This window comes from Etheostoma spectabile, chromosome 20 (genome assembly GCF_008692095.1).
Source record: "Etheostoma spectabile isolate EspeVRDwgs_2016 chromosome 20, UIUC_Espe_1.0, whole genome shotgun sequence".
NCBI classification, from domain to species: Eukaryota; Metazoa; Chordata; class Actinopteri; order Perciformes; family Percidae; genus Etheostoma; species Etheostoma spectabile.
The window spans coordinates 5,275,102-5,291,682 of NC_045752.1; the positions used below are offsets into that span (position 1 = coordinate 5,275,102).

The 16,581-nt window shown below is 41.0% G+C and overlaps 1 protein-coding gene across 2 annotated transcripts; it reads right to left on the reverse strand.

Annotated features, from left to right (window-relative positions):
* Positions 1-4,968: 4,968 nt before the first annotated feature.
* On the reverse strand, positions 4,969-15,476 carry LOC116669671 (protein LBH). Of its 2 annotated transcripts, none has more exons than XM_032499627.1 (3): positions 15,255-15,476; positions 9,445-9,546; positions 4,969-6,806 (listed from the first exon to the last, which is right to left on the reverse strand). In XM_032499627.1, exons 2-3 carry the CDS (start codon positions 9,520-9,522, stop codon positions 6,600-6,602), a joined length of 285 nt encoding a protein of 94 aa, XP_032355518.1. In that variant the 5' UTR covers positions 9,523-9,546; positions 15,255-15,476; the 3' UTR covers positions 4,969-6,599. The 2 variants fall into 2 exon arrangements, with proteins under 2 accessions (XP_032355518.1, XP_032355519.1); XM_032499628.1 differs by lacking the exon at positions 15,255-15,476 and adding an exon at positions 15,130-15,240.
* Positions 15,477-16,581: the final 1,105 nt, after the last annotated feature.

Consider the following 16,581-nt stretch of genomic DNA (forward strand, 5'->3'; position numbering starts at 1 on the left):
TGTGTGTGTGTGTGTGTGTGTGTGAGAGGTAGAGTCAGACTGACAGAAAGGGTAAAAGAGAGAGTGCACTTAGTCAAACTCAAGACTTTTCCATGACCTGTTCCTTATGGCATGCACTCTATCTGAGAGACTGAGTGAACTGTATAGCTTTGTCGGTATAAACTTCTCAAGGGTCAACGCATCACTTCACAGGGGGAACGGAAAAAACTTTGCTTTGAAACAAGCTCTCAATTCTTCAGTTTAGTGCCAACTCACCTTCAAAAGAGAAGCACGTCCAGATGATTAATGACGCTTGTGCAAGCTAATATAGCAAAAGCAATTTGATTAGGTGCTCTTAATCATATTCCTTTTGAGAATTCCAAATATCCCTCTGGTAAGAATCACAGTCGTTTTAAACCATGAAAAAACATAAAACATGTACACTTTAGCTATGTTTGCTGATAAAAAATGACATGGGAGGTAAGCCAAGTGAAATGCAACAGATACATGTAGAGACCAACAACAATAATAAATAATAATCTACATGCCATTCCACTTACATAAATCTACGTGGGAGGGACAGTGTGACTTTTTTTTGGGCATTGTATACTGTGTTGTGGTTTATTTTCAATGGACTCTATTGATAGCACTTTAATGAGGCTTTATTGGAAAAAGAAAAAAGCCTTCAGTTTTTTTTTTTAAACATTCTTGCCTCTAAAGACCTCTTGTGCTTTTGTGGCAGTTCAAAGAGGGGGCATGGATGACTTAACTTGAGTCTTCTTCTCTGTCACTTCCCTACCTCTTCCCACTGACAACATGGATTGGCCTCACACCTGTAGCAGCACAGTGACTCCAGTTTTGCATCTTTCTTTATCTCCGTCTATGTCCTGGTCCTATCTTTGCTCTCTTTCCTCCCTTTTTCCACCCAGGTCCCTATGGGCAATACGCATCAGAGTGGCGGGGCCAAAAGCTGTCTATTTATATCAACAACAGCCTATGGAAGGGCAGCAGCCTGTGCAATAGCACATTAACACACACAACTACAGGAAAAAGCAGTTGCCAGCAGACTTGTATTGATCAAAGCTCTAAAAGCTTTAGGATGAGATGGAGATGTACCTTACATCGCTCTGGTGAACAGAGAACAAGCCCTCTGGGTGCTTAGACTCACCCGTCCAAATATGTGCTGTGGTTGTGAGCCCAGTAATTGCGTTGTGTCCTAAAAGGCTTGTCTGTTGACATGCAGGTACAGACAGCAGTTTGGCAAAGTAATAATGATGCTTGACTGATTAATTGTGACGTTGTGGAGGCTTTATTTCGTAACCACTACTTTGTGGTCCTCTGTTCTCTGACTGGGTGTATCACGTGACGCTGAGTCACTGTATTCTAGAGGTTTTTATGCCTTTCTGTTTTTTTTTCATTGTATTCCATCCATGCTGTTTGTAGTGTCATTTGGAAAGTACTTTAGTCAATTTTATGAGGGTATGGTGACACTAAGCAAGTTCCCAAGTGTCATTTTTTGCAATGGTTGCATTTTGCCATACCTCGTAAAGTCTTATCTAAGTTGTCCACAGTGCAGGTGTTCTTTATGCTCTACCTCCTCAACATCCTTCATTTTCCATCCCTCCCTGACCCCATCACCTTTTAATCCTCCCTCCTTGTTGTATGCCTCTCAGCATATCTTATTCTAGCTCTTCCCTTGTTGACAGTGCCAGATATGTGTCTACGCTTGGTGGGCCGTCTCCAGACAGGTTATAAATAACTAGCTAGAGTTTTTACTTCATGTCCTGAGAGCTCTACTTTCTTCTCACACTTAAGGAACCATGGGAAAAGAATCTTTCCCTTACGCACATGGCACTCATAATAAAATACACAGTTATACATAAAACCTCCAAGCCCCTTTGCAAACTTTGCACAAACACACAGACACAGTTATACATGCACACAAAAAATAAACCTTGGTGGCTTGTACAATAAGGTTGCAGCATTAAATAAGAAGGGGGCACTGTTCATAATGACAAGTTAACTTACATTACATAACCTGCACTGTGGGAGTATATTACTACTGTCAAGCAAGTATGGGAAACTTGCTGAAACAACAGAATGGGATAAAGGTCTGGGAGAGCGAAAAAATAGAAAGAACAAGAAAACAACTACAGTGGAGAAAAACCGTAAAATGAGAAGAGGGAGTAGAAAAAAAGAGTTCATTGTGTAAGCATCTTTTTTCTCTTTATGACATAGCAGATTGAAGCGGGAGGGGTTATGTTATGGATACATGGTGTTAGTTCATGTGTAGAAGGGTGACAGTGAAACAGCGTTAATGTGGACTCTAGTTGGGAGTCTGGGAGAATTCAGGGGTTGGCAGGTCAGACTCTGCTGACACACTGGGATCAGCGATGGGATTGTTTCCATTGGAAAGAATTCCAAGAATGAGCTAGAAGAGCTATCAGTGACTTCACTCAGAGGGCTCTGACAACAGTTTTAATACATAGCCAGGCCCACACGCTCTCCCACACACATTTAAAGATACTATCTCATGCCAACAATGGTGTACGAGACACACTCCATTCCCTTATGTCACCGAGCGCTCAGTGACTTTCACTCACTGTTTGCAAAATGAATGCTGTGACCTCTGACACCAAGCAGAGTGATTGATAAACGTATAAACAGTGTAAAAAAATTACTGTCACACAAGAGATAAAGTGATTAAAATCTGCACTCAAGAAAATCACTAAAAATAAGGGCTTGTTCAAAGGTCAATATGAGATTAAAGCCCTCTTTTTTTATAGCATAAAAATAGCCATGACAAAATAAGCAGCAAAAAAAAAAATGCAAGGAAAAAAACATCCTTAAAGAGATGTTTTGCACAATAAAATCCTGCTCTGTGTCATGGCAGTGTGGGCAGTATTGTGCAGATGAACGGTGGGTGGCTTCCCCAGCTCGGAGCAGCCGAGGTCACGTCAGGCCATCACGGAGGTCCGCTGCTCTGCTCCTCTGTGCACTGGCACCACAGGGAAAGCCAAACACCATTCATCTAAACGCTAATTTGCTAAATCCTGATTGGTGCATGGAAGTAGTGACAATACCTTTTCCACACTGAGTCCCACCCACTTCTAACCAGTGAGAAAAGCACAAAAGATAAAAAAAATAATTACAGTGGAAAACACCAAACATTTCTCTCTTTGTTAGAAAACGCCGTGTTTAAGTGAGATCTTTCTGGGAGTTGTAACTGAGATGGAAATACATTTGTTTTAGTGCTTCAATCAGGTTTTAAGAGGCGAAGCAAATTTCAATTACCAGATGCATTAAAATAGTCTTTAAATGCAGAGGTTCCTTACTCAGTTAATCAGCTGAGAAGAGGCTGAAGGAGAAGAGCTGAAAATAAGCTTCTCAAAATTAGGCCTGCACGATTTTTTTTTAGCTTAGAATTGATATCCCAATCCTCTGCCATGATCATTTCTCACAAAGTGTAGCGTTTATTGGGCACATGAACTATGACAAAACAAATTGGCAGTACCACACATAGATTGTTTTTGGCACCTATGGCACATTGTGCATCAAAGTCATTAAAAAGAAAGGAAAAATCCAAATTATTAAAAAAATTAAATCACAATCAGGGGTGAATCGAGATTGTGATTTTTTTAACGATTAATCGTGCAGGCCTCCTCTAAAATGTCAAAATGCCATGGAAAGATGCTTCAGCGGCTTCCTTTCGTATCTCTGTAACCCCCAGAAACACAGGACCTTTCTTTATTAAAACTGAAGTATATTACTATCTCACTACTCACTTACTTTTAGTAATTTTTGAAAGACAACGCAAAGTTTAGAGGTGTGTGGCTGACGTCACATGATTGCGTAGCTAGATGCAAGTTTAGGCAGGCTCTCCAAGGACTGCGGTTGCCTTTTTCGAACTTCTTATGATTTCTTTTTTTCCATGATCTCATAAACATTCCTCTGAGATCAAGAAGCAGTTGTTTAGAAAGGGACAAAGGACATTCCGTTACTAACCTATTCAGAACTAGCCACCGACTCCCTTGGCCTGACACACACTCTGCTTCTGACCACCATTATCAGCTGAGGGGTTATTAATAACTCTTTATGCTCCATTTTTTCCAGGAAGAAGGAAGCAGAATAGAATGTCAGTTCATTGTTCACCTTCCAGGAAGTGACCATAAGGCCCTGAGAGCATCACCCTAGAGCAATTGGTCAGGTTCTTGGCACCCAAAAGCCCTACATCAGCAAATCTGATGGGACTATTCCCTGTACTAGCCAATCAAACTTGACCCATTCGGTCACTAATACAGTACATAGCAGCAGATCACCTGAGAAGTTTCCATTCTAACAGTGATCCAAAAACATTTATTCCTGTAAATTTGGCAGTTCCCCATTAAAGCTTTTCCACTCAACCACATTTTATTGGTCTTGTATCATTGTGGTGAGTGTCTATGCGTAGAGCGTGAGGACTTGCTTCCACAGCCTTTTACACCCTGTACTATCTTGAAAATGTTTTGTAATTGTGAAAAGACCAAGATTGGTAGGTCAAACCAATATTCTCCAAAATGACAGATAGCATCATTTTAACAGTTTAACATGCAAGTTTTAAGAACTTTGGAATTAAAGGTGTTCAAGAATTAGATCTAGCATAAATAGGAGTCAGATTGTCTGTGCAAGTTGAAGACAGGAAGTAGCATGGGGCCTGTTCTCGCTTCTACATTTAACCATTCGATAGATGCATCTGTATTCGTAGAGAGATTCTGTATGTGACAGATGCCGAGCAGGAAGTAATACTGGTGTTTCTGTAACCACTGCAGGTTAGGTGAGTGCGAAAAACTGTGGGGTGGGGGGGGGGGGTTAATAAGTATACACAGAAGTAATGTCTCTTGGAAACAATACTTGAAGGATTACCTCTGTAAAAGACTCATCTACTTCATCTTGTACCATAAAAAGGACTTTTAGTCTCTTAACAGTCAATTATCACAGAGTCACACAGTTGGATAGCAAATTCAAATGTTTATTTACAGCCTCTGTAATTGTCAGAGAAAAAAGTGGTCTAAATACAAAATAAACTAAAAGAAAGATGGCGGCTAATCTCCCTGAGCTTTACAAAAACAATGGGACGTGGAAGTTACAGACAGGAGAAAGAGAGATGTTCTGTACACAGCCCTAATGCCACTCAAATCAGAACGTACAAAAACAGAAATATTCTCAATCATGCTTGTACAACAGGATTTCAAAGTCTACACAAATGTGAAATTGTTTCTACAAATGACAAGACTTGTTTCACAAACAGTAAGTGGTGATTTTAAAGAGGGAACAAAAAGACACCAACTTCTGAAATTGCAGAACAAATACCAGACATTACTACCAACAGAACAAAGACTTCCCATTAACCGCATTTTGGCAAACCAGACTTTAATATAAGGAACAAGTTTAATACTGTTAAATATAACCTTACGTGCGAACTCTGTCCTACAGAGTGAATTTTCTGCGACCTGAACTTCACTGTGTCAAAAGTATGGCGGTTTTGCAAAAAGACTAGGACCAACTTTCAGTTCAGGGGTGTACAGCTCAAAGAAATTCTCAGTCTTCAACAAAAAGAAAAAAAAAAAAATATATAAAACCATAGTACAAACCAGATCAACGCACTACATGGCCTCAGGGGTTGGCTCATTGGGAACAAGTAGTTACAAATCCTTCATTGGTCTGTACAGTGCTTCATTAATTTTTTAATTTACAATACTCAGCTTTGCCCTTTAAACAATAAACCTGCTTGCATCAGATCTTGTACTACTGATTTGTCATCAAGTACGGTTTGTCAAAAGGCTCACAGAAGTCCTAGCGTGACTGTGCCCTCACTGCACAAAAAGCCTTTGTACAATGAATTTATTGCATTAGCAGGGCATGCTGGTTTACTTTCCTGCTCACTTCTCTTAAACAATTCCACATTGCCTTTAAGAGTTTTATTCATTTATTTATTTTATACTGTGAATGCCTGACATAAGTCACAAAAATCTTTTAGACAGGGGAGCCAAGAGAAATCCCGATTACATTACACATAACACCCACTTCATACAAAAAAATCACAAAACATTCACTTCTCAGAAAGACAAAATCTATGGACAGCAGTGGCAATTACAACAATCAACATATCAATCCAGAAACTAACAAGGTACGGACAGTGTTACTGCGGACGATAAGCCCCACAGGTACCACAACAGTTCTGTATGAAGTCTCTGGGGTCATGATGCCAGCCATTTTGGAGTCAAGTACAGAGCAGTTGTAGCCCCCTGCAGTGTAAGAGCTGTCCATGGAGCACTGATCTGCCGCTGTCCCCACAGGACATCCGTCATGAGCCGAGACACACGGTGGTAGGCATGGTAGGAAGTTAGCGTAGGTTGGGGGTGTGCTTGTCTGTTCCTTTGTGGTGAAATTATTTGGTGAGAAAGTGTGTTGCCGGTGTGTATTGCTTCTCTCACGGGAGTGATGTTTTGGGTTCAAGGGCAACGAGATGGCAACATGAGACACTGAATGTGTGTCTGCCAGGTTGTTTGAGTGCTGTGGTGCAGTGTAACCAGTGTGGCAATGGGAGGGAAAAATAGAGTATGGGTGCTGCCACACAGCCTCTAGTGCTGAGATTTCTGTGTTGGCTGTCCATTTTGGATGCTGCCATTATCCTGCTCCTCTTCTTCTTCTTCACTGACCAGAAACTCCTCTGGAGGCCAGCGAAGCTCCCCACTCTCGACTTCTCCCTCGGTAGGCTCAACAACGATGGATGGCAACCGATCTTTGAGCTTACAGCAACGGTCAAAGTCTGATGGGTCAGGGAATATCTAAAGAAGACAAGGGATATTAATATTTCATTAACCTCAGGAGTTATAACAATTTGTTTTCTAAATGGCAGAGCAGGCTATTTCAAGCTAGGAGAGTCAGCTGTCCTGTTAAGTTGAGCAATGATTTGTAAGCATATTTCTGATCAGTGCTAAGTGTGTGGTAGGCTCTGGGACAACAGGACTTAATCTTGAGCCTTGTAGAAGTGTTGCAGGCACCACTACAAGGTTAAACAACTGAAGAAGTGATGTGAAGACTAAACATTGTGATGGGAAGTGGCTGCTTAAAATCCCAGTGGCATACCTGCTATTGCCCAGCCCAAATTCCTAAACAGCCAAGCCAGCTTTTCCACATCCTCACCCAAAATCAAAAAGGTTTTTTTTTCCCCTCTCCATCAGTGGCTGTGTGGGCAAATAAGGCATGTTGAGTGAGACTTACAGTAAATTCTGCAACATGTTTAATCTAAATACTTTGGTAGGCATTGTGCCCAGCAACTCGTAGCTGCTTAGAAACTGCTCCAGTACCACATCACTACCTACTCAGAAGATTATATGGGAACATAATCAGGGCATTTCAAAACCGTGAAAGGTTCACTGGGAAAGCATTTGTGTATAAATAAAATCCTATCCCTATATAACAGTCTGTATTTGGTCCTGAATACTTTAGTCATGTGGACAGAGTTGGAAAAAGGTTAAAGAACATGAAAGCAGCCATTTTATCTATAAATTTAGACCAATGTGTCTGGTCATAATGCAACGTGCCACACTCAAATGTTCAGATCTTAACTCAAGGGCATGAGAGACATTCTGAAGAGAGATTACATGCATTCCCTGTCCTGGCAAGATTGGACAACAGACTTCTCAGGAACCAGAAAAATGGCCCAGGGAAAAAAAGTCTGCCACTCCTGGTCCAAGAACAGCATTTTTTTGCTGTTTGGATAAAGTGGATGAATATTTTTAGACCTGCATATTTCACTCTAAGACATTGGAGGGGCGGGAGCAATGTCACTGTCTGGGCAGAGAGCCGAGTGGAAAGCAAGCATTAGATGAGACGGGAAGACAGAGGGGATCCAGCTGTGTCCAAGTCTCCATGAATTCCACAGAAGACAGATGAGAAAGGAGGAAAAACAAAAAAACAAAGCCATAAATATGCCTTGTGAATGTGAGAATTTAGCAGGTTATAAAAGCATGTATGTGTCTTTCACATGTTCAAAAACCAGCAGTGTTTAAAAAATAAAATCACAGTAAACGGGTTTGATTATGCATGTGTGCGCATGTATCTACATTTTCTGGCCTGCATCACCAATCTTCACTGTGCGTCAGCACCAAGGGAAGTTGGGCCATAAATGACCTTGCCTTTGGACTCATAACATGTCATAACTGGTTTCACTTCCAATGGCAGGAAGCAACGATACATCAGCCAGGCACAATGCGCCCGATTCATGACATTGCCTTTTGAGATTATAATTCAGTAAATGAGTCAACTATGCAGCTGGAATTGGATTGTTCCACATTTTGTGTCAAAGCTCCTGACACTCAATGGATGAAGTGACTGGCAGCAACATCACTGCTCTGTACAGCGCTTTTCTAAGGAGTGGCTAGGACCATGGGAAAATGGCAGGACTGGGGAAATACAGTATGGGATATAAAAAGAGGAGAAGTGGCAGCCTCTTTCCCCTCCTCCCCTTGCCCCACTCTTTTCATCCTCAGACTCACAGCTGGAGTTTGAACTGTGGGGCGAGGAAGTCAGACTTATCCTCTAGTTCAGTCTGCATCCCATCAGTCGTCTTCATGCAGCATGGCATTAGTAGGCTACTGTATTAGGTTTATGAATGTGTATGAAATAATCTAATCATTTTTAATTAAGGAAATTAAAATACTCTGGCCCACTAGTTAGCATGCAGCTTTAATAGGCCAACTTCCAAAATCATAAATTGTCTAGACATAACCCCTTTTAATGTAGAATATGAATAAGTATTAACACAGGGCCCTTTAATTATTTAACCCTAGGTAGAAATGTGACACTAAAATAAGCAAGCAGCTGTGTTTAAGTAGTTATTTTTTTCCAAGGTGGCCCTGTTGAGCTGACAGTAAAACAAAGCCGCTGAAAACATCTTGTCATGACCACCTGATGGCTGCTTCTCATTTCTCTGAATCTGCACAATGCCCTCTAACCAACAGAGCAAGGAAAAGGGATATAGAAGGTTTCTCTTAGCATTGTAATTTCATTCTTTAGTTTTTAAAATTCTCAGCCCAATATGCAAGTCATCTTTTGGGTATTACACTTTAATGACAATATAACATATCCTCATAATTGTACACAAGGTCACACTATTCTAAATTTAGCCTTTTTAAGCAAAACCAATTTGGTTTGGCCAGGGGTCTTGTAGATAGACAAAAAGAGAAAATATCTAAAATGTCTCTTTTTGCATTTATATCCATTATACCAACATTTCTACTGTATTACACCAAATAAAGCTGCTGTTCCCAAATCACAACATGCAGTGGTTGTTCCCTTCGGTTCATGGGACATCATCTAGTTCATGATAATGAATGAAGACAGGTGTATAATGACAAAGCCAAATAAAATTTAAGGGTGGGGAATTGAGAAGTGGCGTGCGTGTATGTGTGTTTTTGTTACCTGGAAAGAGAGTCTGTCCTTGCTAGGGCTGAGCCTCATGTCCTCCATGGGGGAGCTGGTGATCATCACCTCAGTCATATTTTGGCCGAGCACAACACTGGGCTGCAGCGTTGAAAGACAAAAGGAAATTTCTTGATTAGATAGTGTGCAATTTTTTTTTTTTTTTTTTTTTAAAGTCATAGTGTTGATTCACAGATTTATCAAAAAGGTTGCAGTTAATATAAATATGGTTTGTGTTTGTACTAAATACACCAGTGGACAGCCATGTTGTATATGCTGAATAGCTCGTCATGATAAAAGAACTGTTCATATGCATCTACACAACCAAAATCTGGAAGTCATGGTTGTTTGCTTTACCTGCACATGACCACAACTCATCAAGCATCCAGTTTTTGCTGTGCTAATGCACTGAAAAGAAAAAAGAAAGGGTGCACAGCTCATGATGTGGCTTGCATAAGTTAGCCATTTCTAAATACAGGATGGTGTACTCTTGCACTAGCAACCAAAGAACAGTCATTGTGAGAGTGTGCTGGGGGCGTGCTGTGGTATCCGACTGGGGTGGAACTTGTTCCATAGTGTAGCCAAACTTTCCATTTCAGATTTATAGGTCCCCTGACATGGTGCTCTTTGGATGCTTTTATATAGGCCTTAGTGGTCCACTGATACCATGTCTGAAGTCTTTCCCAAAAAATAAAGAATAAATTAAAAAAAAAAAAAAAAAAAAAAACAATACACACACGCAGGTCCTAGGACTGCCAGTCCTGAGACAAGAAGCTAGGTGGCCTTCTCACGCTCTCCATTGAAAGCGTTGGTCAGTAGCCACAGGCTTGTGGTTTGTGTGGTCACTGGCTATATAGAACAAAGTACATGACAAGAGGCTCACTCACATCCCCACATTATCTGGTTCAATGGACTTTGTTTGGGGGCAAAGATGTGTGGGCTTTGCTTGACCTACTTTTGAATCTTAAACATTTTTTGGATACAGCAGAATGGTGACTAACCAAAAACGTGGTTTTAAAATAAGGGGATTGTGTTCCACAGATACAATTTTACCATTTACCAGTCTTTATTGATCTATTGACAGGCATGCTTCCAAGTACTAGAGATTTAACAGTAGAACTGAAACTACTGAGTGACTTCAATGTTTCCACACAAACAGCACAGTTATGTATTTGTCTGCATTTATGACTCATACCCCCCGAAAAAAAAAAAAAAAAAACCCTCAATCCGAGAGTCCATGTAGATATCCATGAATATACATCTTTACTGGTAGAGCAAACTTTACAAAAATATTGCTTCGTAATTGAGTTTGCTAAATTAAAGCTACAAAGTCATATTCAGCCAAAGACAGTCGTACTTTAAATTCCACAACAAAACGAGCCCCCCCGGCCCCCCTTTGTTAATTTGGGATACAGGCCACAGGATTTTTAGGCTTCCACATTGTACATCTACAAATTTCTGAAACCCTGTCAATCACGTTGCCAATGTTCCGTTCAGAAACAAAAACACACGTCATGTTTACTCAATAAAGAGGCACATTTAACAAAAATACATCCTATGGGGTAGAGAATAGAGTGGCATGAGTCACTCAAAGCCAGAAGATCATTAACCCCTAAAGCAATGCATTCATCAATTTGTTTTTCCAATCACTGAGATCACACACACCCCTTGTTTCTTTCATGGAGGGAAACGCTGACATTGCAGTAGGATGTAGAGTAGAAAATTAAAAAAACTTGAGGCCGAATCATAACATAACTTTGACTGCAACGGTTTGATGACGCGGCATACTTACAATACACGGACATCTAAAAATAAAAAAGGCGCCTTGAAGGATACACAAGATTTAAAATGAAAAAAAAAAAAAAAAAAAAAAAAAAAAAATGACAGCTGGGGCTGCTCTTGCACTTATTTCATCTTTGACTGGGATGCAGAGAGGGTGAGGCAAGCATGCAAAACACAGCGGAGGTGGGGACAGAGGGCTGGACAGTGACAGACCTGAGCAGAGGAGAGGGGACGACATGGAGGGAAGGGAAAGAAAGATAAACACTCAGGCTTTACCAGTAATATTTCTGTTCAGGGATTGTATAAACATCCTGCTCAGCTAAGAATAACAGAACATTGGCCTAATAAAACAAAGGGGCACAATGAGGAGGAAGTGGGGGTGCACAAGTAACAAGTCAACCTGGGAGGAAACAGACTACAGTCACATCTATTTACTGATTTAAGTGTCAAACAGGGCTGAACAGTCTCGCTCTCACAGGGTGGACTACTTGGTTCCTAGAGAGATGTTAGGTGTTCCTACAAGTATGCAACCTGCACATAGGACATCAGCACCAAGTCTATGCCCTAGAGCACACATTTAGGGACAAATGGCCTTCATTGATTGTGTGTGGCTGATAACACAATAAACCCATTAACCTCCTGACCCAGTCAAGATAAGGCATGCCTAGTTATGCCAGCTGTATCATTCTTTGGTAGAAAATGTTAAATAATTAGGTGCCGAGTGCAGACGGCCCTATTCAAACTGAAGGAGTTATTCCTTTCTGCAAATTAATTGCCTTTGAGGAGCTCATCGTACTCAAACTCACCAAAATTGTCAGTCGCATCAAGTCTGGTGAAATATTACGTATTTAAAGGGTTTTGGGAATGGGCGCACAAAAAATAAAAATTTAGCCACTGAAGTACGTTAAACATAGACTAACAAAACGTGGTACACATATGTAGAATGTCAAGACATACAAAATATTGGAGCCATACCCTAAACATAAGAGGAAGTCCGCCATTTGGGATTTAAAAGTTCAATTCAACAATTGAAGGCTGGAAGAAGTGAGTGGGGATATGCCGCTTCCGGTTAGCGGTTTTCCCATGGTGGAGCCCGATGCATAATGCTGGATCAAGAAGTCTTTCTGCAACCTACAACAATATGGTTCGGATTGTAAATGAAAACTAAAAGTAGAAGAAAAAAAAATCCGTACCATGTACAAAATCTCAGACTTGAAGGGTAGTTGCTTGGTTTCTATGGTAACAGCAGGTTGGACCAAACCGACATTGTCGTTTGACCTAGGATTGTGGGTATTGCTGATAATTCAAAATCCTTATGAGAGACGGTCGACTCGGAGTTCTGAGCCCCTACTCCACGTTCTGGAAGCAGGGATTTTAACAGGTGTATTAGGGAGATTTTAACCATTTCCGGGGTGTCGGACTGGGGACTGAGTACCCAGGCCCCTGAGGAGGAACCAGAAAGCTGCTAGAAAAATTTCAGGGAGGGGCCCATAGAGCAACTTTTTCTACATGGCCCAGAATTTTTAGCTACGCCCCCGTTTCCACATGTTGTACAAAATAAAGTCCCATGGCATGAGGATTTTACTTTGAGCTGTTTTTTTTTTTACAATTTAACATTAATATGCATTCCACCAGCCTGCCTATGGTCCCCAGTGGCTAGAAATGGCAATAGGTGTAAATCAAGCCCTGGGTATCCTACTCTGCCTCTGAGAAAATGAAAGCTCAGATGAGTCGATCTGGAACCTTGCCCCTTAAGAGGTCATTAGGGTCAAGGTTACCTCCCCTATCTCTGCTTTGCGGCACAAATGTGGAATCACAAGCAGCGGCGTCTGCCAGTAACCCCGACGTGCATCGATGAGCGAGGGCCCATCCAACGCTGCTTGGTTTTTTGAAATGTTGGTAAAACTTTTAAACATTGTAGACCATGAATATTGAGAACAATTGTTTGGGCTGGCTCTATGAGTTAAACTTATGTAATATGTATTAATAACAGCTACAGTTGCATGAAAGATATAGTGAAGTTAATCAGTAGGGCTATAATGATTATTATCAACTGATCTGTGGATTATTTTCTCGATTTAATTAGTTTTGCTTCAAAGATAGATCAAGATATTCAGTTTGTCATAAGGTAGTGAAGAAACTAGAAACAGTCACATTAAGAAGCTGAATCAGAACATTTACTTTTCATAAAGAAATTACTCAAACCAATCGATTTAATAGTTGACAATTATTTTTTTTTAAATCACCCTAGTGCTTGCTACCACTCTATATGAGAACACAACTTTGTTGTGATTTTAACCCTGTGGATTAACACCACTGGAGTGGCAAACACATTGACCCAGTGACATATGGAGGAGTATCTATGCCGTGTTGTTAGCAACCTCTTTCACTTCTGCTTTGTAAAGCATCTACCCAACCTCATTGTATAGTGACCATGTTGTCATTAGCTCTCAACTTCATGCGACAACTATTCGTACATTAGTAGGCAGCTGTCACATTTCAACAGAACTTTTTAAAACCACCTGCCTCACTGGCTTTACACCCAACGGTCAAAGTTACGCTGTGGCTGCCCAAAGAAGTCATTATCTAAGCCTGACACCAGGTCCATCCACCCATCTCAAGACTATAAAAAGGTCATCTAGCGCCTGTCTAATGTAGTCGCGCTGACAAGAACCCAAGCGGTCTCCGCAGCAACCTCATGGCACAAGGAGGAAATACGCATCTTGTGTTATCAACATTGTTTCCCCTCTGCCACCCAACACTTCTTACTACCATCATAAATCTCAGCCTGTGCGGTGACAGCAGCTCCATGCCAGTGCTGAGCTTTCCACCAGCTGAGTCACACAGCTCTGCAGGTATGTGGGTGGTGTAAGGACCCCCCCGGAGCATGCTGGAATGAATGGGTCATATCCATATTCCTGTGAGTTGAGTCGAACACTGAAAACACAGCAAGGATCAGTTACTACTCCAGTGCCATATTGTAATCTCAAGTGAGAAGTTTGTTGACCTTATGTCTAGATGGATGCCCAAAATGTAAAAAAAAAAAAATATAAACTTTAACATCCCATAAATGGCTTTTAAATAAAACTAAAACCCTGTTTCCATATTTCTTAGAGAAGTTATCACAGAAGCATAGGTATACTGTACATAGAGCACAGGGCGAGAGAGCATAGTGTGGTTACAGTAAAGAGGTCGAGTCTGAAGCAGGAACAGAAAGAAGTCTGTTGAGGTTTGAACCGTGCTAGCAAAACAATGTTTCAAAAGCGACTTGCACATCCTCTCGACAGACAGGAAAAACATTCGACAGATAAGACAACACAAAACGCTCAAGATGCACTCCCCATTTCTGTGTCAAGAAGCAAATCAACGGGTTAGTGCACTGTACAAAAGGAAATGTGAGACTGTATATAGAAGTGATAAATGGTAGCAGAGTGCATCTATCCTTCTCCAATTGCACCATTAAAGACCAAAGAATGAAAGCAGTTCAATTGTTTAGGACTACAGACAAGTAAGCCTACTTCAAGGTTAAAAAAAAAAATATATATATATATATATATATATAGAGAGAATTTTGAATAGAAGACACAGAGTGCTAACCTTTTGGAATTGGCACATGCAGCAAATACATCAAGCTGGCATCAATTTGCTTAAGAAAAGAAAAAGAAAGACAACAGAAAGTCCTAAAAAATGTTTTTCCTCTCTTCCAAATCAGTGTGCCATGGCCCATGCCAGTGTCAATTTTCGGGGGCAACACCCCACAGAAAATGTCAAAAGGAAAGAGAGGGTGTAGCAACAAAAGGTGGCTGAGTCTGAGGGAAATCACCAAGCAAAACCAAACCACAACTATATATATATATATATATATATATATATATATATATACACACACTTCATTGTTCTTACCCGTCAGATGCAAAGCCAACAACTGCAGTGTTTGATACTTGTTTGAGTAATTTCTTTCAAGCATAAAGCAAGCACACCACTGCTGCTCCTCTGTGAACAGGTGAAGGTGAGAAAGATGTACTCACCAGTATATATCTGCGCGGGAAATACAGACATGAATTCACACCTGCTGTCAATTCTGCTGATTGGGGAATCTAATGACAGCTGCGGACTTTCTCTCTCTCCAAGGTAGAACAGCACGCTTACGTAAACCGAAAGTAACTGTGCGACAAGTACGGGCGCAAAACTCAGCTCTACAATTTGGTGCGTCTGATCATCATCTCAGCTGTGCTGAGCATTTATGCAAGAGGCGTGTGCTTGTTCAGCCGAAGACACGCCTCCTCTCTGCACGGAGCAGAAAACCTCAATGGCAGCGCATAATCAGCAGTAGCCAATCAGAGCACATGTGACTCGAACCCCCCCCCCTCCCAGCCCTGATGACGACAGCAGCCACTGAACCCTCTCATTGGGAATGGACAAGAAGATACTGCATGATGCTATTGATTTGTAGTCTCCAAGGCAAAAAAAGTGTGTTTTACCTCCTCTTGAATGACTAAAAAACACACTGATTCGTCCGTTAGGTAGTTCGTGACATTTATCCAAATGAGGAGAGCTAGAGCTCCTCCTTTCATTCACAAAAATATTTCAAGGGCAAGTCAATGTCTGCATGTTGTAGCTGCAATGAATGGTCCTCTTGCAGGGTTTTACCTTTTAATATAAAAACAAAGCACGCCGAGTACACATGTAACCAGACTGTTTCATACATTTCAAAATGATGTCCTTGAAGTATAATAAGCCAGGTTTTCCAGGACCGGGCCGTGTTTATGATATGTTTAAAACCTGTTGGACACAGTGGACCTTCACACCTTATAAAATGCCCAGTTGTCCTTTTCCTCTGCACGCGGTGCATGCTACTGTATGTACATTTGGCTCAGAGGAAGCAGGTGCACAGTGAGGCTCTGCAGTTTTGTGGGGAGATGGTAGGCCTCTATTGCCACCTTGTGACCGAGCTAGGGCGAATCCTTGGTTGTCTCATTCATGATAATAAACAGTGGCAACAGTGCATCATTTTCTTAAGAGGAAATCTTTAAATACTACCTCATTATCTTTGTGGTTACATAAACATGACATTAAAACGCAGCTCAGCTTCAGTGAGTCTGGCAGTTTGCAAATGCCCTTTGTTAAAATCTCTTGGGTGACAGCAAATGGCACACGTGCCCAGCAGGGAGGCAAACAGTGAGGAAACAAGCACTTTGTAAATGTTATTGTTTTTTTAAATGCTGCACAAAGAGTTTCCTTTCACCCCTTAAAAGTCCTGTTTCTTGTTCAAATATTGTTCAACTCTAAATGAATAATGCACAAGACATATAGGATATCACACATCAAAAAAAGAATAACTAAATAAACTAATGA

Coding starts and splice junctions, on each gene's coding strand:
- LOC116669671 (XM_032499627.1), bottom strand. CDS start 9,522: ATGACTGAGGTGATGATCACCAGCTCCCCCATGGAGGACATGAGGCTC. Junction 6,807..9,444: donor AGGACAGACTCTCTTTCCAG/GTAACAAAAACA, acceptor TGTCTTCTTTAG/ATATTCCCTGACCCATCAGA.